The sequence below is a fragment of the Stegastes partitus genome, unplaced genomic scaffold (assembly GCF_000690725.1).
Source record: "Stegastes partitus isolate 25-593 unplaced genomic scaffold, Stegastes_partitus-1.0.2 Scaffold500, whole genome shotgun sequence".
Classification (NCBI taxonomy): domain Eukaryota; kingdom Metazoa; phylum Chordata; class Actinopteri; family Pomacentridae; genus Stegastes; species Stegastes partitus.
The window spans coordinates 296,112-322,496 of NW_007578231.1; the positions used below are offsets into that span (position 1 = coordinate 296,112).

The window sequence follows — 26,385 nt, forward strand, 5'->3', positions numbered from 1 at the left end:
GAGCGAGCGAGCAGGCGAGTGCTTCTCCCAGCTTCTTTCAGCCAGCTGCTTCATGCCTCATTGGGGTTTGTATTGATTGGTCCAGTTTCTCTTTGTTTTCAGCCCTTTATTTTGGTCGTCTGATGCAGCTCTAAGAAACCCGCTGGCCTTTGCTAAAACTGCCCTAACAGCTACAGAAGCCTTTGGTAAAATTGCTTTAAATGGCTAGACAGACTCTGGTCAGAAAGCTCTGAATGGCGAGAGAGCCCTTTGGTAAAATGTCTCCAGAAGGTCAGAGAGGCTGCAATGAAAAAAAATAAATAAATAAAAAAAAAATAACAGCCTCAATAGCTCCGATAGTTCACCAGGCAAGTACATGCTCAGCTACGTGCGCGCGCGGGCGTGCACGGCAACTCACATCCACGCACTTCTTTACTTTCTTATCATCTCTGTTACACTCTCACACACACACACGAACGCAGTCACCCACCCACGCACAAACACGCAGGGATTGAGCTGTATGCGACCGGCAGTTGCGAGTCGCTGTTTGTCTGCAGTGTCTCAGCTCTCAGTGTTGGTAGATGGTGGCTGCCTGGAGGGGAATGTAACATGGCGCCGATCTCCTGCTCGTTTAACACTATTCTGTCTGTTGTAACATGACTCAGCTTTCAGAAAAGGGACCAGATCAGTAAGACAGCAAGTGGGAGACAGACAGAGAGGAGAGGAGAGAGGAGAGAGGAGAGAGGAGGGGAGCTCTGACAGAAAAGAGAGAGGAGGCGTGATTAGAAATGAAAGAACAACAGAGAAATGCGTGAAGCAGAAAGCTGTGATCCGTTGGACTTGGTGTACTGTCGCCATGCCGTGACTAACTAGATAACTGTGACAGTGAGTTTTACTGGTAAATAAACACCAGGATACACGGCAAATCTCATCATTCAAGACGCGAGGAGTGTGTCGCCACCTCCGCTCTTCCTTTTATCCCTCTTTTCCGACGTTTCATCCCTTTATCCAAACAAGACTTCCCTCTCCAGATTAGCAAGGTCAAACCCGACGATGAGTCCCGAGGTTTTGTACCAGCCGAGAGAGCGCGGCGCTCGCCTCGCCTCGGCTTCCCCTCGCGAACACGCGGCCAGGAAATGTCAGCAGACAGACACTCATGCACGCAAACATACACACTTAAACAGTCATGACAGTGGTATTAGTAGCTTTCAAGGAGTTGGTGGGAAGGGGGAGTAAGAAAAACACTTTAGCACCTCTCGTCTGTCAGAGTGAAGCGAGGGTCGACAGGCGAAAAAGGCGGGAGGGCAGGCGGACCCCCGGGCTCTCAGTCTCTACTCCAACGTTGACTTAGACACAGATTTGTTTTATTGGCTCTGAAGTCCCTCTCCTTCACTCTCCTTCACACTTGTTTTCCCCATTTGTCTCTCCTCTTTCTTACTCCCCTCTCTCTCTCTCTTCTGTGTCTTTTATCTCCCTCTGCCCTGCTTTTCTTTTTTTTTTTTTCCATTTTTTTTTTTTTGCCTGCCTTTCTTTCTGCCATCCGTCAGAAGTTTTGGCTTAGCTAGAGGCTGACACAGCCATGCAGAACTTGGATGAGCAATTGCCTTTACTGTACATGCTAAACTACACACTAAATCGAATGACTGATGCTCTTGAAAGTGTTTGCTGCCGGGCAAAGCCAGCTGTAGTCTTTGGTTGTCAGACGGAATATAGTTGGCGGTTAGCTATGTCTATGAGCGAAAAGAACTTGGCAATCAGAGCTGGGTGTGTTTCCGCTTGTGTGAGTGCATTGATAAATCATTTTTAACTGACTGCAGCGCTACCTTGGCTGTAATGCTTATCGATAGGACAGTATATTCACAGTCAATCTCGGCCATTGTGGCCTGCAGCTGCAGCCCGGGACTGTTAGAAATACTAGATAACTACATGTAGTGTAACACAGGCATTAAACAGCAATGCACACACACACACACACACCACAATTTTCTTTCTTTATCTCCTTCTCTTTCTCCCACCACAAGTGTGAAATCTAATCATCACTGGAGCACACAATCATTTCTATCTAATCTGGAGACACACACACACACACACATGCGCCTGACAACAACAATACCGACGACGGCTGCAGCAACTGCAAGCTAGCATTATCGCCGCTCAAATAATACGCTTTTAAAACTATCGGGAAGGCATGGCCAAGAAGAATTCGGCGGTCCGTAATGTATTACAGCCACGATAAAGACGCGCCGTCTATACGTCTTTGCATCCCTGCTGTTAATGCACAAAGCCCCCCTAATGGAGTTATCTGCCTTGGTGACTTTATTTCTTTTTTTTACCCCCCCTTCCGTGGTAAAAAAAAAAACGACACATCAAGTACTACCCTTCTTTTAATAGTGAACTGTCTCCGTCTTCTCCCTCCGCCCGGCGAGCTTCTCCTCTCCATCCCGCCTCATCCTCCACACACACATCTCGGCGGGTTAGCCGACAGCGAGGGTACACTACAGAACCCTCCTCCTCCTCCTCCTCCCTCCTCCTCACAGCGGCGCCGTCCTATTACCTCTGGCAGTCATCTCACTGTCACACTGATCAATGATTCATGTGTGCGAGGGCCTCGGCCTGTTAGCTCGCTGCACTGCTGCTCATTGTCGCACTGTGCTGCTGCTCCTTCTCTGGTTATAATGACTGGACTCACTCCGAGAACTCTCTCTAACATGTGACGGTTGTACGCGTTTTTTTTTTTTTTTTTTTTTGCTGGAGCACATGAGAAAAAAGGTGGACACTGAGAAAGAGAGAGAGATGGATAGACGGAGCGGGAGGAAAAGAGAGCGAGAGCGAAGGTTCACGCTGAGCACATGCTGCTCGCGTAACCGACTGCACGCTGCGTCCGAGTGCGTTTCTCTATGAGCGAGTGTGTGTTTTATGTGTCCACCAGACGGATGAAAAATGTATCACGTCTCCTAAGTGACAGAGTTAAGAAAAGGGAGGAACTGTTCCTTTTTTTGCTGCTGTTACATTCCCATTACAAAACTCGTCTTTTGAATGTTCCTCAGAAGCACCGAGCATCCTGGTAGTTATGTGGTTAGGACACAAACCAGCTCAGTTTCACCAGGGGGGACCGCCGCTAGTCTTGTCCTTGTTTCGTCAATGAGCGAATACACGTGTGGTTTCTTTGTCGAGAGTTAAGACGAGAAGATTGAAACGTCTGTCGTCTGTCTTCAGAGAGAGACTCGGTTACTGTTAGGCGCAGCTAGTCCAGCAGTCCTTATGCTGAGCAGGCCTGCAAGTATTTTCACTGTCGGTCCAAACTGAACTGATTAATTATTCGGTCCTTAAAATATCAGAAAATGGTGAAAAATGCAAATCAGTGACGCCCAAACCCCAAGATGGCATCCTCAACCCCAAAGGCATTCAGTTTGCCGTCATAGAGGAGGAAAGAAAGCAGAAAATATTCAGATTTTTTAAGGCGCCATCAGAGACTTTGCAGTTTTTCTTTAAAAATAAATAAATAAATAAATCCTCAGATGGTTAACTGAAGATCAAAATAGATGCAGATTAGTTAAGCAGCTGGCAGCTGATCTATTAATCGATCATTGGAGCTCCAATGCTAAGCTAAGCTAACCAGCTGCTGGCTGTCGCTTCATATTTACAGGATACATATCCTGGAAATTCCTCCAATATATTTCCAAACTAGTGTTTAGAAGTTTGAAGATGCATTTTTTTTCCATATTAATGTAAAATTAACAGTTGAAATAGGGATCAGCATCAACAGCTTATGAACCCATACCTGCTTTGGAGTTATATTAACTCATCTGCTTCCATTTTTTTGTCCCTACACAGGCTTGTATGTTTGTCCTTTTGTCAAGCTAGACATACAGCATACCGACGCAGCTGCTCATTTGACAGCATAATCCAAACCCAAGGTTTACTCACGAGCTCTCCCTGGAGCTTATGACAACAATATAACTTAGACAACCAACATATCGCTATGACAACTGAGCCAGCTCCATCTGAAAATGCTGGTAAGTGGTCCTTGAGTCAAGATTGTTTTGTCAAAATAATATTTCCAAGGTCAAGAAGAAACCTTCATGCTCAGCAGTTGCTCAGCTTTTTTTTTTTATTTTTTATTTTCTTACTGATTCAACCGGGCGAGTTTCATGCCCATCCAGGCCATGGAAACGGTCCAGCAGCCAGTCAGCTGCAGCAAATGGATGAGTCTCTTGGTAGCAGAGTCCTAGACATCTAAAATAACTCCCACTTTATCTGTATCCCCCAAAAACATAAAGCCAAAATTTAAGCCTCGGTCCCGTCCTTGCTTGCGAGTTTTTAAATACCCAGAATTAACTCGAGTCGAGCGAGAAACAACAAGCGCGTCCTCAAACCGGTCTTAATATTGCTGTTAGGATATCAGATCCTCAAAAGCACAAGAGCGCCGACTCTCAGCGCTCGCCGACCTCCTCTCCTCATCACGTTCCCGGGTCCTTGTTGCCTCCTCGCTTCGGTTTGCGTGCGCGCTCTTTGACTGTGGATGCTAAGTGTTCTGGCAAAAGGTCAACAGCCATAAAACAAGAGAGCGAGGGAGAGAGAGAGAGAGAGAGAGAGAGGAGAGGCTGATGAGCAGGAGCAGAAGTAGGGTCTGAGGGGCTTTGGAGGAGGGATGGAGTGGGGGAGAGGAGACGATAGGAGAGCCGGTGAGGACTGTCGCTGCAGAGTCATAACTGGAGTGGGTAATACTTGGCTAACTGGGGTGGAGGGGGGTGGTGGTGGCACCGGAGAACAAGGAGAGCAAGAAAAGCAATTCAGATGAGAAGAAGAAGAAGAAGAAGTGAGCAGAGAATGGAGAGATTGAACGGTGGAAACGCTAAATGTATCAGTTTGGGAATAACTTGTCATCCCTCACTGAGCACTCTTACAGACTAATTTATGAAACTATGATAGGTTGTTCCACTCCACTGCGAAATATAATGCAGTGCAAACAGTGATGATGAATGCAAACCTACTTTTGCAATACTATGTTTCATGTTTAATCCTAATAGAGAGGAGTTGATAATGGGCTTCGAGGAAATCTCAGACGGATTGTCTCTGAATCTACCGTGTGGTGCTTCTGACTATCATCAATATGTTCTTTTTTTTATTTATTTCCTCCACGAGTTTCCTTCTACCTGCCTGTTTTTTTTCTTCCCACCTGTCAAAAGATGCAGTACATACAGTACCAGACAACCAGAAGGGATTTTGCTGGAAACTAAACCCATGAAATTGAAAGTACAAGGCAGATCATTTGGGTGACTGTTTGTCATACTTTTTTTTTTTTTTTTTCTCCCTCAGCATCAGAATGAGTCATCACAACTAATTTCACACCGATGTGTTAATGAGAATATCCCCCACACTGCATCTTTGAAAATGAAAATAAGCAAAAACTACAGTGGTGAAATAAATAGTTATTTAAAAATGAGTGACTCGTACTCCCACTGATGTGAAGAATCTGTGCGTGTCCATGTCTGGTCTCGTCACAGGCTGACAGTTCAATTAGTCTGAACTAAATGATGCATGACGTCTCCCTCATGGCCCTGGTAATCGTCAGTGTTCTGCTTTGAAGAGCTCATATTGTGCATGAGTAGATAGCTAAACCAACAGTGGCTAGGGCTAGTCAGGAGCTGAAATGTATGATTTGCTGATCCCCATAGATGCCAGAGCGGAGCACGGGACCACGCTGGCTTCAACTCTCAGAGCTCATCATGGATTTGCTGTATTTTTCCCGAGAAAAATAGCTCCTTCCTCCCGTGCTTCTGCAACGGGGAAAAGTAACTGGCTTTGAACTATCTGGAGTTTTAATTAGGTATTCCTCATCAGCTGGGGGATGGCGTGTGGGGGCGAGCGCGTAGGTGCGTGTGCACGCGTGCATACATGAAAATAGCAGGTACGCAAGCAGCAGCAGCGGCGGCGGCGGCGTACCTGTGTGATTGCGTCGGTTGTGCGGTATAATTGTGGATTTGTTTTTCTAAGCAGCCATTTTGTGCGAGTGTTAGCAAGCTCGTGTCAAGTGCTTTTTCTGGGTGTCGGCAATCAGCAGACAGAGGACAGACAGTGAAGATGTTTGAAGTCGTTAGAAGTTCCTTACCTTGATCTGCATGCAGCAGCCATCCTCCGACTGCCACCAGCACATAGTAACTTTGTGATTTGAGTCTTTGCTTTTGTTTGATGTTCCAAATGTGTCAGAGGACGAGGAGGGGGAAAAAAAAAAAATAACTGCAATGATTTATTTCATTTGCTTTGTTCTTTCCCTATCAGCAAAGGCACATTACCTTTTTTAGAATCTTCTAAAGTAAAAAAAAACACCTACGGACCTCGCGATTGGTCGGAGCAAGGTGAAGGTTTTACTGAACGTTTTTATTGACAACCTCGCAAGGCGCTAATTAATTTCCTTAATGGGCAGGTGTTAGTTGTTTTTATTTAACAGCGTGTTAGATTGTTGTCCTAGTAAACAATTTTATGAGTGGGAGGGGGAACCCAGTACCCTCCCATACCCTTTGTTGTTTAAAAGGCCCATATGGATTGTGAATCGGCAGCAGCTTTCAAAGCATCATTAGTCATGCATAAAAGACTGTGTTAGCGCTTTAATACCAGCCTTGGGCGCAGACTCTGAAGATCTGCCTTAATTGCCCACCTCTGCCCCATTCTGTGTTCGTGTGCGCATGTATATGTGCACATACCGCGCGCGCGTGTGTGTGTGTGTGTGTGTGTGTGCCAGTGTATTTGCTAATTGTCCGCTGCTCGCCAGGCACTAATAAGCACATAAAGAGAGTGAGTGCTCTAAGATGGGCATTAAAGAAGATTCAGACACACCCCTCTGCATGCCTTGAATAATGATCTTTTCTACCTGCTATTTCCCCTCCCTGTGGCTGTCACTGTGTGTGTGTGTGTGCCATGTGTGTGTGTGTGTGTGTGCGTAGCGGTCCACCTGTTAGGTCTGACCTGGCATCTGCGGCACGGCGAGAGCCAGCTGTATGAGAACGGCCTGAGCTCAGCGGACCATCAGCAGGACGACCGCAGCAAAACCAGACCCACCAGCTCCATCCACCTGCTGGACACGCTCAACCCTGAAAACACACACGCCGGTGACAGAGGTGAGCAGCACACAGCGTAATAACAGATGTTCTGCGCTCAGCTATCGACAGGATTTTGCCCGTGAGTAACAACAGAACAAATGTAATACAGTAGTTTGGAAACGCTGTAAATATTAAATGTATTGAATGAACACATCAGCAATGGCTTAGAGTGTTTCACTTCGTTTTACTTTAACTGTGCCTGCTGGATTTATTTTGTATCGATATTTTAAGAGGGGGAAAAAAAAAAAAAAAGGCCAAGTGTGCAGTCCGGAGGCTGGTTCAGTAAGCCTCGTTAAGTCAGGCTTATTTTGAGGACACACGGCAGGTTTTAACAAGTCTGACTTACATTAGCATTAAAGATCAGGTTTACTAGCAGTCAACTGATGTGGGCTTTTACAACAGGAGACGCCAGTGCTAATACTGAGAAAGCATTCCTGCTGATGATTGATATGCTGCTATTGTGTTGTTGTTTGTGTTTTTGCATCTGACAACGAGTGATGATAATAACAAATGAGGCACAGGATTGCTGAACTTAAATGAACATCTGCATCCCCTCAGTAGAGCTGCGCTCCGTAACGCACTCATTTCCAATAAACAAATGCATCGGCTCAATAAAGATCGACAGGTAATTCAAAAAACACTGAACTTTGCCAAAAAAAGAAGCATGAATGAACGAAAAAAAAAAAAAAGATGTCTGAGTGCACTTAACAAGAGCATTTGTCAGCAGCGTCTCCTACTGCCGCTCTGTTAACGTATGGCGGGTCTGATGCGGTACTTTGTCACTCCCCATTGTCAGCGCGCTGTGCTCAAGTGCTGTTAATGGATTTATTTTAGCTCATATGCACCGTAGAAAACCACACATTAGCTGCGGCAGCTAGTCAGGCCTCAGTAGCCTGCGCAGACCAGCCCTGTTAGGAATCCCCCCGGCATTCGGCTGATGCCGATTAATGGCGTTTAATCGGGTCTCTCAGTACTTTGTAGGCCTAACTGCACACCAAGACTCAGCCGATCATTCAGTGTTTTTATTAGTGTTCTTAGTTTTACATTCTCATTCGCCACTCGTCTGTGCGCATGGTAAATCACCCGTTTTCTAGGCTTGCAGTTACTTATCAATTAAAATCTTTTTGCAGATTACAACTACAGTATCTCAATACAACTGCATAAAAGTTGCATAAAGCCTGTTGCAGCTCCAGAGAGAGGGAGAGACGCGTGGGTAGTTCAATAAACCGACTTATGTAAAGTCACTGAGCTGCGTTAAACACTGGCTACAGCTGAAGACTACAATTTTAAAAAATGGAAAAAGAAAAATAATTCTTGAGGGTGCAGCTTCAGAAAGAATAGACGCAACATTAGCTTCGACTAACTCACCCAAAACTCCAACTGCATCGTGGATATTACACCGAGCAGATTTTGAGAAGAATATGTAGAGTCATATAATAAAAGAGAGAAAATTACGGTCATGAAGCCTTCTTTTCACGGCTGAAAGGAAACAAGTTCAACCTGAAGAGCCGACTTGACTTTCGGTGCGGTCATGAAGGATTTCTGCTTCAAAATTCAAGTGGTTTTCCAGCCATTCATAGGGCTCGCGTGTCTCCAAGTCATTTGACATTTTTTCGAGTTTTCCCGTGTGCTACCTGCTGTTTTAGAATTAACCCAACTAGCCTTGATGTCTTTAAACATTTCCCTCTCACTTGCGCGGTCACCTCTTAGCACCACACATTAAATTTCACCTCAGTGCAAATGGTAACTTTCAATCAACTCTCTGAGGCATGCGTGTGAGCTCTTTTGTGCATGAAACGGCGCACATCTGCCTAAGAAACATTTAGCGACCAAGTGCTTAATTACTTTTGGACAAATTGTGTACAGTGTGTTAAAAAGGGTTTTATCTCAAACACAGTTGTTTCAATATTGATGTGAACCAACTTGGCACTTTAATGTAGTATCCATTAATTCCTTTTCAAATCGAGTGCGTGGAAGCACAGAACGTGTGGAACAATAAATGTGTAATTGCCCAAATATTTATGGTCTTGACTGTACATGGACATAAACATGTTCCAGCAGGTCACGCACTGATAATTTCTCAACCTTTTCAGGCTGTTTGGGTGCGTTTGTGCTTTTCACCGTCTGAACAAGTGCATTCAGGCAACTTCTACTGAAAGGATGTTTCAAGAGATATTTGCAAAATGAGGAAATTCTTCAATTATAACGTTTATGTTGCATTTAAGTGGTATGACAGGAATGCATTGAGAGGGAGATGTCAGTCAGCTCCTCTTGCATTAGCAGTCTGGTTTTGGTATACAACGCAGTCAGCCCAAGGAATGATCCGATACAATAGAGAGACGTCAGTTCAGGGATCAGCCTTGAACTGATTACTCATTTATTAGAAAGGCAAGGTAATTGGTTAATCATGTTCCCTCTTAGCCGCTACGTGACTGGAATGGCTGCTCTCCACTCTGCTTTCTCTCAACTAGCCAGAGGAATTACTAACACCAATTTAACCCCATGATATGGGACATTAATTGTGAGTGTTTCAGGTCATGAAGTCAGACAGGACACAGCAACCTTCATGCTTGGTCTAACTCTGATGGATATTACATCGGATGCTGTCGGAGGCTCGAGCGTTCGAGCACTTGCACGGTGAACGCGCCAGCCAAACTGCAACCCGCTGCAATTTAGGCAACCTGGGACATCCCTAAAGCAACTATTCTTGATGAATCCTCACATTCTGAGGATTAACACTCTCATCAGTAGCTAAATCCTCCAATAGAGCATGCAGGGGTCACGGAATTCACTTCTGAGTGTTGCGTCACAACAATCTATTGTTTCCACTCCTATTGCTTTATATGCTTGATGAAAGCTGGGAAATCAAAATGGGCAAAGCTAAGCCGTTGATGCAGGGAGGGTGGGGAGGGGGGGGCTCAGATTAATAAAATTGGCACGGTGGAGGTGGTCCCCGGGCAGAGGAGGACCAGAGAGATTAGAGATTAGGCTGTAATCCAGTGTGGCAGATTATCACGCTCATCCTGCTGTACCCATCACCTCTCACACCAAGAGACCACACAATCCTCCAGATAACACCGTAAAGGATGGTGAGAGGAGGCTGCGGGGAATGGGAAGGGGGGAAAAAAAAAAAAAGAAGAAGCCGTCATGGCAGGGAGAGAGAGGAGTGATTGATGGAGGCGGTTGAAGGGAAAATTAAGAGAAATTAAAACACCTTAGAGGTAATTTTCCTGATTTTTTTGTCACCAAAACAAGAAAAACAAAGTGTTTTTATTATTTTGGAATAAATTCATTTGTTCTTGATGCTCTGCTATAAACACAACATGCTAAAAGTGGGGGCTTGAAGATAGCTAAGGCGGATAGTTATCGGTTTCTGCTTGTTTTGATATAAACTGATGACACAGTAGGGAGAGATGAAACAAGCTTGGCGGAATGATTGGAGGGTAGTAATCTTCTTGTATTCTTGTTCAGGTATTTTTAGTGTTGTTGTTGTTTTTATGTCAACTTCAATGCCATAAAGATAGGCCCCCTCAAAGATAGGCTTCTCCGTTTGATTTGCTGGCTCCGCGCCGAAATCAGGATCGGGAGCCACCGAATTCTACTCCACCTTACGAGGCAGCTTGCACCACGGCGCTAGATGCTAATTGACATGTTGTGTCATCCGCGTATGACTGGTGTCATATCAAGCCGCGCGTGCTGCGTTTTATGTTCCTCATGCCATCCTTCCTGCAGTTTTTAGAGATCACCAGCAGCCCCTTCTTAGTCCTCCACACATAAAAGCTTCTCTAATTAGTGCTACATTAATTTCCACTCACCCCATGATAATCAACCTCAGGCTGGAGCGAGCGCGAGAGCGACCGTGCACGCCGACTTCTCTTTTTCGCGACTTCTAAATCTGACATTCGCGCTCAACAGACATGGCCACACACACACACACACACACACATAGAAATTCCTGTGGCGCAGATGAAAGCACAAGTGCCCAGAGAAGAAATTTTCTGTCAGTGGATTCCCTGCCTTAATGAAGTACATCAGAGCTGGAGAATAATATTTCACTCTACGTGGAACGCCGGATATATTAATGATATGAAATGATACAAACTGACATACAGTAGAGTGGCATATTGCCTCATTATAATGTGAAGATGATGAAATGCAGAGCTGGTGGAATGCCATCTGAGCCTATGTGATTATTGCATAAACCACTGTATGAAAGGAGAGTTAGTGCTGAATTGTTTTCACTCTATCTGATGGTGTGGTTGGAAATGGTGTGTAGATGGATGGAATGTGACACAGACAGAGAGGAGGGCTCTTAAAGAGCACATCAATATTCTAGACTGCGTGCAGAGAGAGTGGGGGGTGAGGCTGAGCAGAGTGTGTGTGCGCACAAGAGTGAGAAAGCGTGTGCGTTACAGTATGTGGGAAAAACAGACGTGTGTGTTGGAGAGAGAGAGAGAGAGAGACGGGCGTGTGCGCTTGTGCATGTGTGTGTGCAAATGCTGATGGACTGGTCCCTGTTACACTGGTCTCATTGATTTTCTCACGCTGGGATACAGTCTCGGGATGGAACACACACACACACACACACACGCACACACACGCATGCAGGGAGAGTATAGATCATTTAGTGAACCCCCCGCTTGAGCGCCTCAAGTTGAGAAAGCCTAACAGCGGCAACATGTCTGTCTGTTACTCAGCCTGAATTCCAAACATCTCGTCCAAATAGAGCTGAAAGAAATTAAACATGATTGCGAGCTGCAGCCAGTATTTACAGTGTAGATGACATATTTTATCAGGAGCAAAGGGCTTTGAGACTGGGAGATTGATGTCTTAGGGCTCCGGCATCAAAGGCAAATAATGAAATAAATGAAATGTAATAAATAAAAATAAAAGTCAGCGCTATCTTCATGGTAAACAGTCTTGATTAAAAACATGTTCATTATGACCGGCGAGGGTTAAAGAAGATTCTGGTGTTTTGTATGTTTATACAACTACTCCACTGAAATATATTTGTATCTACTACTTGTATTAATACTTCCAGTTTTCACTTTAAGTCAAATATATATACACATGAACAGTTTTGGATTTAAAGTAGGTGAAAATAGCTGTTCCAACATTGAAACCCTTTTTAGACATAAATCTATCAGTAATAATAATCTGCATGACAGCATGTGACAAAGAAATCACTCACTGGAGCCTCTTTTCTTCACAACAAGTACATTTACTCCAAAACTGCAAATATTTCTTCTTTGACAGTACATTTCTCAGCTAATGCGTCTGTATTTTTTATATTTTTCACATGGTTGAATTTAGGAGAGTTTAAAATGCTTTGCTCATTGAAGCTCAGCCCATGTAGATTAATTACTTCTGATTAAATTGGATAAATCAGATATTAAAATACCTCGTTTCACTGTTTTCAAACTAACTTTTGGTCACACACCTGTTTGAGTTGCAGTGACTGGGTGGAGACCGGAGGCTTCTCTGTGCACAGTCGGCTGCACGCGAGGCGTTTAGGGAACATCGGTAAATCGTACCATCCGGCAATATGCAGATGTTCAAGGATTTTATTTATATTTTAACTCAAGGAGATGCACGAAAGAAGAATCTTATCTTGAGCCTCAGCGTTAGCAGGAATGTAGCACGACATAGAAGTGACAGAAATGCTACAGTTATTGAAATATGAAAGACTTTTGTCCTGTATAATCGTGATAATTAAAAGCCATTTCAGTATTGATCAAAATAATTATGATTAGCATAACTGTGCAGCTCTAGTTATGTTGCTATTCGTACTTCACATCTCTGAAAACATACCTTCAAATTTCAAAAATGCTTTTTCGTTGTTTTTCTTACAACCAGACGGCTCCAAAACTTTGATGAAATCTTTCCTCAATAGAAATCCCAGGATGATGCTAACAGAGAAAAACATACATTTTGTTGAACAGAAACGTATTTCCTCTGTTTGCTTTTTTTTCCTGTGAAATACTTAAAGTCTTTTCAAACAACAACTATTTTTCAAATGAAACAGTCCGAGAAGGAAAAATTGAATCTGCGGCTGAGGCGCTCACCAGTCGTCAGCACATATTACATGACATCCTGCTTAACTGCGTCCAGGCTTCTGCACAGACTAGATTCGTACGAGCTTTACTGCAGGTGCTTCATCCGCGGATCAGCTCAGTCAGTGCGCATTACACGTGTAACAATGTAAGTGTCGTGGAGTGAATGAGTTTGTGAGAAGGCAAACATGTCTGTCACAGACATAGCCGCAGGCCTGATGGTGGAAGGTGAGGACGAGAGAGTAATGGAGGCCCTAAGGCCAAGAGCATTATCTTCTCCTGACTCTGACTGACACTCATTACGGCTACACAGTTGAGAGAGGAGGCTGAAAGCTTATTAAGCCACCTGCTCAAAAGGCCCTTAATTGAATCCAAGTAATTATAGAGACCTTGCCCATTGTGATATTTTTATTCATCCTGCGGCAAACTCAATCTTTCTTGCATTCGGAACACTATTAATGTTGCCTGCACCAATATGTGTGGGATTCGGCCCACGCCCCGGTATCGACTATCACGCGGGTTCTGGTCCCCCCAGACGCGTCCCTGTCACCAAGACCCCGGCCGCGCGTTCCGTCTTTCCTCTGCTTCATTAGAATCTGAGGGATAATAACATTAATTGCGAAGACAGTTTAGTTCCTTTGAAAATAGATTACAGGTGTAATTGTTTTACCTGAATAACCCGTAGGCAAGAGAAATTAATTAGACCTTGTGTCCCAAGTCCTAATGTAGTTCGTCTCCTTCAGCCGACTTGGCGCGCACACACTCGACACACAAAAGGCGCACGACAGACAGACAGACAGATGGATGGGCAGGCGAAGTCGACTTTTAGAAGCGCGCACGCTTTGTAACGCGGATAAAGGACGACGGGATGGAGATCATTAGAAGCGGGCAAGGTTAAGAGCATCCTGATCCAGATGTCCTGTGGCCTAGGAACCTTTCAAGGCCTAATTTAGCTGAAAACGCTGCAGTGTGTGTACATGTGTTTTGCATATTGTGGCTGAGCAGTGTCAATGAGGGCACCGGTTGTGTTTGTGTGCGTGCACCGCGCCGCACCTCCGGCATAATTGGCTAAGGCAGCATCATTATTAGAACGTACAGTATGTTGGTCGTCGCAGACCTGCCCACCGACCATTTATCATTTCCATCAAGGCCGCGTGGCGCTTGATGGTAGACATGAATAAGCCATGCGAACACTTTCATCGCCCCCCCTTTAAACGAGCTCGACATTTTTTTTGAAATAAAGCTTTTTTTATTTATTTATTTATTTTGCTTACAACTTGCTTCTGCTGCCAACTAATGATGAAAAGCACAAGAGGAGATTTATGCGATGCCATTTATTTTTATTTTTATTCCATGTAACCGATAGCGAGTGTGAATTTCAAGCAGCTTTTCCTTATTAAAGCCGCGAGATAGCGAACGTGTGAAGGAATTTTTTTTTTTTACCTCCCCTGTTTGCATATTGTCTTGTTTAAGAATGTGTTTCCTTTTTGCCTGCCAGGTAGGAATAAACCTAGATTTGCTGTTTTTGAAAGATTTTTTTTTTTTAAAGGACGGTCTGTGGTTTAGTGCAGAGGTACAGGGGTGGAACGCGTTGATTGACAGCAGTAATCTGAGCAGCTCTAGAGGCCTGAAGGAGCCGAGTCACCGTGCAAACTGTCTGCGGGACTCCCAAAAAACGCCTCAATCCTCCCTCTTTTTTTTTTTTTTTTTTAACTAGAGCTGCAGTATTATTCTCTACTGCTGAGACAGAAGGAGAGAGAGAGAGATGCAAGGAAGGTTTTTTTTTCCTCTTTCTTGCATCAGCAGCTGTAACTTGAGCCTCCACTCTTATTTTCCACCCCTCCTCTTTCTAAAACTACCACCACCCGTAGACTCTCACCCCCCCTCCACCACCACCAATCCTCGCGGCTGACCTGCGCGCCGTTTTTCTGTCGCCTTGTTGCATCAGACTCGGAGAGGCGCTATACAGTAATTAGCATCAGAAGGACTTGCCTGCTCATCTGCCCGCCAGCCTGCCAGTCAGCCTGCTCGCCGGCCCGCCTGTGCGCCTGTCTGCCTGCCAGTGTTCTGCCAACTGCCATGCCCTATTCATGTCCTATTCATCTAGTGCTGAATAAAAGACTGCTTTCCTCGGGACATCCATCCCTCTGCTGGCCTTTATATTTTGTGGGGAAGGCACAGGAGCGAGGATTAGCATTAAAAGGAATAGACTGCTGAGGTAGACTCGGCAGGAGAGCGTGAATGCATACCTTAGTTCTGCCAAGCTGCTTTTATTCTGTTTGGTTCGAGATTTTTTCTAGTACAGGAGAAATTTATGCTTCATGCAGGACACCTGTCTGTTTTTCTTTTTTTTGCTTTTATTACAAACCCATTTAAATTCTATTTGTTCTCATCATTCCCTGGCTTTGCCTCTCCCTCTCTCTTGTCACAACTCAATCTAGTTCAATCAGTTACCAAGTTAATCATTTTACTTTTTTCCAATCCTGTAGTTCACGGAGGAAGAAGATAAATGAGATGGGAGATAAAATGAAAAGTCTGGCATTTATTAGCATGATATTTGACATTTTCTGAGAGTTGGTCTGGTGAGAAAGATTTTTTTTTTTTTTGTGTGTGAGAAAGAAACAAGAGAGCTCAGAGCTGGAAATGCCAATATAATAGGCAGCATATGCTCACATTGACAATAGTAACATGCTGATGTTTAGCAGGTGTAATTAGGCTAGAAAGCAGCATTTGCTTAGGTTTTTCCCACACAAGCACATTTGAAGATATAATAAACTAAGATACTGCTTTTTAACAAATCCCCAATTTCCAATAAGCTCATAAAAGAAAATACTGTTTGTCTTTGCTTTATAGAGTCCACAGCGGCGACAGCGATTCTGTGAGAACGTACATTAGTGCAGAGATGCTGTGAATAATTTTAGTATCAGGCTGCTGACATGCTCACAGTCACAGTGTGAACACGCTGCTTTATAGCTGCAATTCACTTCAATTCGGCTTTTTATATAGCGCTAATTAACATAAGTCATCTCAAGGCGCAAGGTGAAGACCTTACAACATCACATTATAGGGAGATAAAGAGGACGTACGCACACAACCGCCCACGCGCTCATGCATAACATAACATCTCACACGCAAAAACAGACACATGACTGCACTCTTGCACAATGTACACTGCACTTTAGCATCACAATCACCCCCTCCTTATTATTTATGATTTATGAAATGTTCTCTATAAGGTCTCATTGTTGTTATGCAGCCGTCAGGAACAGCCGCTTTGCATTTCGCTGCACATGCTGTATGAGCACGTGATAAAGAAAATGCTTGAATCTCGAGAAACCGGACAAATCTAAAGATTCCCTTTGCACGAGGTCTGTGACAGTAGGAAACAGGAAGAAAAAAAACGTCGGCAGAACCAGGCTCGGGGAGGGCGGCCATCTGCTTCGACTGGTTAGGGTGAGGGTGAATGGGAGAGAGAAGAGGGTAGCTGACAGAAACAAACAGTGGGCATTGTAACTATGCTAGGGTAGTGACTTAGCATATTGTAATTAGTTAAAAAAAAAGGCATAATCAATGACGTCGATTTTAAAAATGTGTTAATATTTTGAATCAACATGTGTTTTTTTTTTGTTTTTTTTAAACAACTTAAATTCATTATAGCAAATGTTTTTCTTCAGTATCACTCAGTGCTTGTCGTGCCATTTTTGGCTCCAGTCATCAGTCAGCGCTACAGTTTGAAAGCAAAGCTGCGGTGGGAGAACCCGACTGCATTAAAAGTCTCTTAAGACCAAGTGTCAAGCGTATGGACATACCTCAAATTATTAGATAACAAAAAGGTAGTTTGTACACAGATTTTGTTGGCATATCACAGCAGCCCAGCTCAAAGCACAACCATCTTTACATCCAATTCAATTCATATTCAATCACATATTTTTCAGTTTCTGTTATCAGACAGGGCTGGCACGGTGGTTAGCACTGTTGCCTCGCAGCAAGAAGGTCGCTGGTTAGCATCCACAACATGTTGAGGTTAATTGGTGATTCTAAATTGTCTGTAGGTGTGAATGTGAGTGTGCTTGGTTGTTTGTCTCTAAGTGTAGCCCTGTGATAGACTGGTGACCTGTCCAGGGTGTCCCCTGCCTTCACCCTGAGTCATTTGGGACAGACTCCAGCCCCCCCAGGACCCTAGTGAGGATTAAGCGGTGTGTAGATCAGGGGTCGGCAACCTTCAACAAAAAGAGTCATTTCGACCCGTTTCCCACGGAAAAGAAAACACCGGGAGCCACAAAACTCTTTTGACATCTAAAATGAAGATAACACAGACAACATATATCATTTTTACCTTTATGCTATGTATAAAAAACTATAGTGTGCTGCATTTATGAACTCAATAAACTGCTACAGAGAAAACAAAATTTTATTTCTGCAACAAAAACATTTTGAACTCCAAAAAAAAAAAGGGCACTGGGTTGAAGATTACTTTCAAATAAAATACTCAGTGTCTATTTGAGTCCTCCTCGTATTTATGAAATAAAAAGCCGGTCTTAAATTATCCACCTGCAGCAAAGTAAAAATGCCGTCTGGTTGTCCTGCTGACTGCAGCTGGGACTGCTGACCAGACTGCTGACCGCCAGTGAGCGCTTTGAAACGGGAGGAGCTCACGTCAGACTGCTGCTCACTGAGGACAGTAATGCAGAAAGATTTTCACGTCAGAGTCTCCAAAACACCAGAAAGAGTCGCTAGATTTGTCACTAGTTGCTTTCGACAAAAAAAAAAAAGGATTTGGAAAGGCGCCAGATTTAGCGAGAAAGTCACCAAGTTGGCAACACTGCGCGTGCCGGCGGGTGTCGCACATCGGCGAGTGTGACGCATATTTTGAGCAACAAAAACAAATTAAACAGGTTTTGTTTTACTGTTACAAGTTCACAAAAATCTTCAAATTTAGAATTACATTTTAAAAACTGACAAGCTAAAATAAAATACATTTAAATGAAAATGCTCATTATGTATTTTCCAAAGCCACAAGGAGCCGCAGCAGAAGTATGAAAGAGCCGCGGGTTGCCGACCCCTGGTATAGATAATGGATGGCTGGATGCTATCAGACAACAGAAAGACGGATTTTCTTTAAATAATGTTGACAGAATCAGGCATGGAAAGACAAATGCTGCACAGCGAATTCAGCTGTATTATCATAAAATGTGAAGTTACTCTCAAAGTCAGAGAGCAATCGCACAACAAGGAGAGAAGACGTTCCTTTAGCTGCTCTGTGCTTTCTCGCTTTGTTAAGGGGTTTGATCGTAAACCTTGAATTTTCTTTTTCGGAGTTGCACTGCTGACTTAAATTCTAAGTCCTCTTCTTTTATTTATTTTGATCATGTTGGAGATTCCAGTTCCCCTACGGTTCTTCTCTTTAATATGTAACGTTTTCTTTCCATTTCATCCCGCGTTGCATTATGCAGCGATATTGAGTTTGCCAAAAAATATAATGAATTTAGATGAAATAGTCATTCTGCTTTTCTTTTTTTTTTTTTTGGCAGGGAAGCTTAATCGTTATGATTAATCAATGACTCAGTTAAACAGTCGTTAGTGGCAGTCCTAAACACAAAGTATTTTGACCTGATGATGGCTTCACAGGCATTTTACTCAAAACCACAAATGTCATCTTTATGGTGGTGCGAGGAGGAGGGGAAAGTCAGGGAATCACCACAGTCGGTAGGATTTACACCCTGGCTATCCTGGACGTCTGTGTAAAAAACTTCATAGCTGGAGTTATTAGGAGCTTTGGAACCAAGCGGTGGACTGACTGACAGAACAACAGACGGGCGGATCGACACAACGGCGCTGCCAATCTTTGAGCCGCTTGCTGGCGTGGCTGAAAAGTACCTCAGAAGGCTGCGCTCTCCACTTCCCTCTCAGCGTGACAGTACATGTGATATACGCCAGCCAGCCTGTGGGTGTGCATGGTGTCGCCATAATGGAGTGGTAAAGCTGCAGGCATTATAGATTGAGAGCGAGCAGACTCGTCCATGAATCTGCCCCTAACTGTTCTTCTGCCTTTGTGGCCGTAACGATCGGCTGGCTCCCCTCTGTCACCGTATTTCCTCCATCTTAGTTTAGAAGCAGAGATATATCTCTCCATAAAGGCCGACACAAAGAGGGCTTGGAGAGCCTCGCCTGCTCCCCAACACAAAAGACTCCGGCCTGTTGGTTGATAAAGGCTTATGGAGAGGAGAGGAGCTGATGGCCAGGGGACTGTTGGAAAGACCTATTCTCTTCACAGACAAAGACATGCTCTCACTCAAGACACTATCTGTGCGCCGTGACGCTGTTTGTGAATGCATGCGTGCCCCTGCCCTTCCTCACTTTTTCCTCGTCCGCCACGCTCTCTCTCCTCTCTCTCTCTCCTTTCACACACTCGTTCGTTCTTGTTAGAAGATGCTAATATAGCACATGACAAAACCCCAGTGGACAGGTCTCAGACAAAACACTTCCTTTCTAAAGCAGTTCATCTTTATGCAGAGCCCAACCAACGGACTGCCAAAGCTCGGCCTCTTGAAAAGCAGGATTTTCACCAGCGCTCAGTCATTCCCGCTATCTATTCAGTCTCACTTGATTAGCACGGCCGCTGATCACGCTGATGTTTAGGACTCCAGGTTGGTTATTAATTGCCTCCCCCGATGCTGAATAGGGCTCCCTGTCCACCTTGATAAATCTGCAGTATGCGACTTAACAGTATCACCTGTCTCTGTTTTTTTTTTTTCTTTGCCTGCAGAGAAATGGGTGAGAGGCCGGGCCATTGACCGTGGCGAGGTCGACATTGGAACTCAGCAGAGCCAGGCAATCCCGCCGGGGCTTTTTTGGAGGTTTCATATGACTGTGCACCATCCGACCTACATCAAGTTCAATCTCTCGCTCTCACACAACGCGCTGCTGGGGGTCTATGGACGCAGGAACATACCGCCTACACACACTCAGGTAAAGAGCGCTCCTGTTGTAACATGCTGTTCACCCAGATGGGCTTGTTTGCTTTCAACTACCGCAGATCACATCCACAATAATGCACCTTTTTCCTCTCCATTTCGTACTTTCATCCACACTAAGGTGTTTTTGACACTGGGCTTAAGCGCTTATTCAAAGATGATTACATGGCATTTGTGCCTCCATCCAGATCTCCCGTTGGGATATTTTAAACAAACAGACACAGACGACTTTTTTTTGTTGTTTTTTTATAAGGACGTAAATTATATTTGATAGAGAAGTTATTATCATGAAGAAAAACTATTAAATCTAAAAAAAATCTATTGAAAAATATTCTGATATACGTCTGTTTAAATTACATTTCTCTTCGCTATTAACCGAGTCTTTCTTACTGGCCACAATTTCAACCAATCTGAAAGCCGGAGTAAGTTATTCCTGATTCACTGTCTCCAATTTGATTGCTTATAGATTTCTTTTACTACAGAGGTGGAAGTTGCGAATGCCTTCCCTGGTTTGAATCATTTTGTTCAGTTCAAATATCGATTTGTAGTCAAACAGGTGTCCATAAACTGTATTCACGCATGTTTTGTCAGGCAAATTTGTGAGAACATAACAACAATTTGATCGATATCTCGGCGCGGCGGAGCCTGAATTGCTGTACGCTGCCTGTTTAACAGGTAGCATTTATGAGCCATGAACAAATCACTATTTTAAAACTTGTTCTGACAACAGAAACAGAAAATATGCAAATGAGAACAATTAAACTGTGAGTTCGGCTGTATTAACACACAGTGTGAGAGATTATGGAAAACACAGAGCAATCAGTCTACGCGTGTCCTACTCATACCAGATGTTGGCTGCGATGCAAAATTTTTTGCAATTTGCACTCTAAAAAAAAGTATTAGGAAGAAGATATAGGACGGAAATCTCTCCCAAAACTGACTTGAAAAGTGCAAATGTGCATTGTTTTCGCAAGTCAATGATGCTTTGTAACGTCTGAGGCAACACACACGCGTATGTGCGGTACACAGTGTAGAACATCATTGTGCCATGCAAGGAGCACGTATACAGACAAAAATACAACACATACTGAGTCATCTGCTTTTTAACATCAGTGCGCCCCTGCTCTCGTCTGCATGAAGAGGTCTAATTAGCTGTTTTTGACACTAGTGTGACACACAGCCCTCAGGGGGAATAAGACACAGCGAGTGCCTGCTAGTTCAAGGAGGTTTGAGGATGGATATGAGGGGAGGGAGAGATGACGGCGGTGGAGGAAAGTTAAAGAGGGAGAGAAAGAAGCACAGAGAGGTTCAGACAGATGAAATAATAGCCTGTTCCATTGAAAACCTGGGTGGTACAGTCTGCCCATGCTATTAGCAGCATGTCAAGCTGTTGAATCAACCGCTGTAGGACACGTCTGGTGAAGGACTGAGATTCCGGGGGATGAATATTTCCTTCCTTTTCTTTGCATTCCGGTTTTGCATTTGATGTGCACATCTGAAGCTGTTCCCATAACTCCTTGTATTCAGGCTTTTTCTAACAGGATTCAATTCAGTTTCTCATCCAACAATAGCCACACGCCACTGCACAAGCTTTGGCTGGCAAAAAGCTGCCGCATTCATTTTGTGAATTTCCTGTCATGCTCATTCCAACTGGGTGATAACGGCATTGTCTGATTATGATATTGTATTATGTTCAGTTCGACTTTGTGAAACTGCTGGACGGGAAGGCCCTGCCCAGGTCCTTGACTGATCCCGTCTCAACTGCCAAAGCTCCCAAAGGCCTGCTGCTGAGCGGCCTCCAAGAAACGGGTTTCATCGAGTACATGGACCCCGGCACCTGGCACCTGGCTCTGTACAACGACGGACGCAACCTGGAGCAAGTGCTGCTCCACAGCACCCCCATAGGTGAGGAGGTTTATTACAGGTTCACTTTTTTTTTTCTGTGCCAGTGTTTGTTTTCTGATCATTCTCGAGTTATCAAATTGCATTTCACGTGAATTCCGCTGATAGCGTCTCAGGGTCGCTCTCTCGCTCTGCTTCCCTTTTTTTTATCTGTTGGTATGCAGACACATAAGGACAAGGCCAAGAGTGGTTTGAAACTCATTGGCATTTGAAGGGAACTTTTCCTATTATGAGTGTGAGTTTGGCATGGCAGGAGACAGGCGTTAGAAAGGGGAGGACAGCTCCTGTAGTAATGACAGGGCTTGCTAACTGCAGCTCATTGCTATGACACACACGGATGGCAGTGTAAATTGAAGGATGTGAATAATGCAAGAGTACGTGGCTGAATATAGACAAGTGGATAATTACCAGGGCAGTTTCTCCACTCCCACTTTGTCCAGTAGTCCTTAAGAGAATACAGTGTTGAAATAACCAAAAGGAGAAAAAAAAAAAATGTGTTGAGAAATGTAGTAGCACAGAAACACCATAGAAAAAAAAATGTATTTGCACCAGAGAGGTAATTCAGTCACAGCATACGATGCGTGTATGTGATGAACACAGTATGATAAGCAGCACTCTGTGAGAGGGGGGAAAAAAAACTCTATTTTGGGATTTTTGTTTTTCCCTGCTAATGTTGCATTATGTCGTTTTCGTGTTATTCAGAAAATGATCAGGAAAATTGCGCACAGCTGTCTCGATGCTTTTAAGCTAAATATGTGTTTCACCAACCCTCTTAAAAGCCCAAGATGTAAGCCAATCAGTAAACAGCTCCATAGAGCCAAAACATTGTACTGAAGACATCTTTCATCATCATATTGACAGAGTCCTTTTTACAATGACTGACAGCATGCGACAGCTAAACACAGATTTTATTTCAGAGCTGTCAAACATTTGTTGACACGTGCGCTGTCTGTAAAGTCTGGAATAGACCAGACCTTTTTCTGCAGTCACATATTTTGAGCTAAACAGCAAACAGGAAACCTTTTTTTCTTCTTCCTCTTCCTTTTTTTTTTTCCCATTGCCACTCTTCAATAATCAAAACAAATATAGACACAACAGATGGCCTCAGAATAGCAGCCTTTAGTCTGCTAAGGTTTTTCAAAATAATTAATCAAGTGATTTCGCCTGAAAGAGGAAAATAATATTAATGGATTGATGTCAAAGTTCATTTCACTGATCATTTACACCTCTAACGAGGGTTACGAACAGACACCGCATTGTTTCGCAGGCAGAAAATCAAAACCGCTGAGCCACAGTACAGTAAATCCTAATAAGAGACGCAGTATGCTGTAGCCCGAGAGATGAGCTTTATTGAGAGATGGGGGGGGAGAAATGAGATGATCTCTGTCGGGAAATTGAGCTTTTCCGCAGCAAATAGTAACCGGATACAACAAAGAAACAAGAAAGTATAAATAAGAGAAAAGGCAACAGACGACCGCAAAAAAAAAAAAATTTTTACCGCAAAAAAAAAAAAATTTAAATAAAACAAACTAAAATCAATACAGTGTGGAAAGCAGGACACGCAGTGATACACGGGATGATGCTGATTGCAGTTAATGAAAGACAGTGAGCGGCACATGCTGTCCGTTACATCCGTCCTGGTGATAAAACACGCACAAGCGATGAGGTACGCGACAGAAAACCCTGTCGCCGATCATCACAATAATAATCATTTTGATGAAGGTAGAAAAAAAAAAAAAGAAAAGAATCGAGTCGGAGCGGAACGTCGGAAATCACATGAGTTTGCTCTGCTGATAACTGACCTTTATCAGTCAACAGACATTATGTTGTTCTGTCATCACTTCACAGGCCGTCGCACACTCGCAGAATCTCTATTTGGTGGCTGCGGGACAGAAAATTGCAAACGCCGCCGTAGATATTGTAATGTATGCAGATGTGTGTGGTATGTTCTATAGTTAGTGGTTCTGGAAAGAGATTTAAAAATAGATGATTGTATGTCATTCACATAGCATTATCAAACATATTTTTCTATTTTAGAAACAAAGCTGCTGGTAAAAAACCCCCTTTTTCCTCCTTCACTCCCATTGACATTCACATGTAACCCACGACAGCTCCGGCTTAATGATTTCTGCCATTTTGCCACCTCCACTCCAAAAGCGTCTTCTTTAAATCTACTCAGGCGCAGAGTGGTGCTTCCTGCAGGGCTATTAATTATGCATAATTGCTATACTTCACCTGCCTCTGGAATATTATATCTTTCACACAATGGCCAACAAAGTGTGAGAAAGTTACCTGAAAGTTTCAGCAAAATAGATGACAAACAAAAAAAAAAAAAGAAAAATGGTGGTGGTGGTGGTGGTAAAGCTAGCGGCTGGATACTTCTAGTTAGCTGAGCAGCCATTTAATTCTTTCATAAATTCATAAAGCTCAGGGGTCATAAAGCATGGCTGAAACTTTACGGGCTCATAAAGTACAATTGGAATGCTTATTTGACCAATCAGATCACTTGGCTGGAAGCACCCATTTTATAATAGCATTTAACTTCAATAACTTATGGCATGAGTGATTTCTAACTGGAAAGGGTTTAGTCAGTGGAAAGAACAGAGTGGGTGGCTCATGAATGCCCATACACGTGCGTGCACACGCCCACACACACACACACACACACACACTGCGCTGTATGGAGGCACGGCTCTTCATACATTACCTCTTAATTGCCCTGAGATTTTTATGGTGGAGACATTGACCTGAGAGATACGGGGCTTATATCACTGCTATAACCCCGCATCCCTCAGCCTCGCGAGCCCTCTGACGGACCGCTCGTCTCCGTTAGGATTAAAAGCAACTCGGTGACCTTGTAGACGAGTTTTTGTTCATTGCATGTGTCAGGTGCCAGATACAATATTGGAATTTGTGTGTGTATGAGGGGCCTTTTTTTTTCCATGTGAGAAAGAGGCGCATATGGGGAAATGTTGGTGAGTCCTCCTGACTGTGTGGGAGAAAAGATGATTGCCACTCCTTCTCTCCATCAGTGTGACGATGACAGGTGATGGAGGTGAAAATGACTTTGGTTTCTGTAGTGATGCGCTGCTGTGGAGGATAACGCTGTGCTGCCGGCTACTGGCAGGGCCTGTCTCATTAGCATGTGTCACACGTGCCTCCAGGCGGGTGTCACATAATAACTTTGCGCGCATGTGATTGTAAATGTGTGTGTGCGCGCGTGCCTCCGAAGGATTTGTCATCCGTGCTCCCCGAACAGAGCGAGCCGGTGGGGACTGCAGCGGTTTGACTCCGGAGTCGATTCCCTGTTCAGAGGAGCCGAGCAGGGACGGAGCAGGGTCAAATAAAGGATGACATCTTTGACACCCATTTTAATTACTCTATCTGGCTTAGATAGAGCTCGCCTGGCACAAGACAACCGGCAGCACAAGTTCAAATCCCCAACTCTGCCACCCTCCGGGTACTTCTTCGCCAGAATCTTCCATCTCGAGCAGAGCTGACAGAGCTCAGCAGGCTTATATAATGCTCTAAAAGCATAAAAGTGCTCTCCCTCTTTATCTATCTTTGCCATGCTGCCTGTACCCAGAGAATGAGATCTGACATGATGGACATATCAATGGGAGCAAAAGGGAACAGCAAAAGGAAGGCGGCTAATTGAAGTCCGATTGAGGAATATGATGAAACGCCTATAGCCTACAGAAGGATATGATGAAACACACGCATCCAGATGAGACAAAGCACTAGTAGGAACAAGCATCACATTGATCTCCGCCATGCCCAGAGTGTATCTACTGTAGCGACACCGTATTACCCATTCTCCATTTACTTGCGCGCTCACAATGTCAGATTTTATGTTGTTCAATCTCGTTCCAAACTGCGCCCTTGTAAACAGTTTGTTGATTAAGCCTTGATGTTTGTAAATTTGCGCGCAGTGTGTTTCCAACCTGTAATGCAGTATAATGTGCTTAGTGCTACTGAGTGTAAGTGAGTGCTTGGCCGTTCCCCAGAGAGTGATAGCAGCTGGATCAGACTAATCTAATATAGCCCCTGTGTCTGGGGAGCCATCCATTGCTTATCAGATCTCTCATTCAATAACACAGAGCTATGCCAGCTTATGGAGTTACATGTGGAATATTTTCAAGTTTTGTGTTGTTGTTGTCCTTTTATGTTTGATTTGTGTTTGTGCGTTTGCAGACTCGATGGACGGTTGTTCCACCGACTGTAATGGAAACGGAGAGTGCGTGGCTGGACACTGCCACTGCTTCGCTGGATTCCTGGGTCCTGATTGTGCCAAAGGTAAGACATATGTTATTTTATTTTTCTTACTGCCAACATGTAAAGACTAAACTGTAAATACGTTCTTCTAGCTGCGGTACT

At 43.9% G+C, this 26,385-nt stretch overlaps 1 protein-coding gene across 1 annotated transcript in view; it reads left to right on the forward strand.

Annotated features, from left to right (window-relative positions):
• The window catches only part of tenm1 (teneurin transmembrane protein 1), a 188,147-nt gene that overhangs the window by 72,735 nt on the left and 89,027 nt on the right, over window positions 1-26,385 (forward strand). Inside the window, exons 5-8 of the mRNA XM_008287438.1 lie at window positions 6,924-7,097; window positions 19,899-20,101; window positions 21,804-22,011; window positions 26,203-26,304. Of these exons, the coding sequence (XP_008285660.1) occupies window positions 6,924-7,097; window positions 19,899-20,101; window positions 21,804-22,011; window positions 26,203-26,304 (687 nt within the window). The remainder of the gene's footprint in view (window positions 1-6,923; window positions 7,098-19,898; window positions 20,102-21,803; window positions 22,012-26,202; window positions 26,305-26,385) is intronic.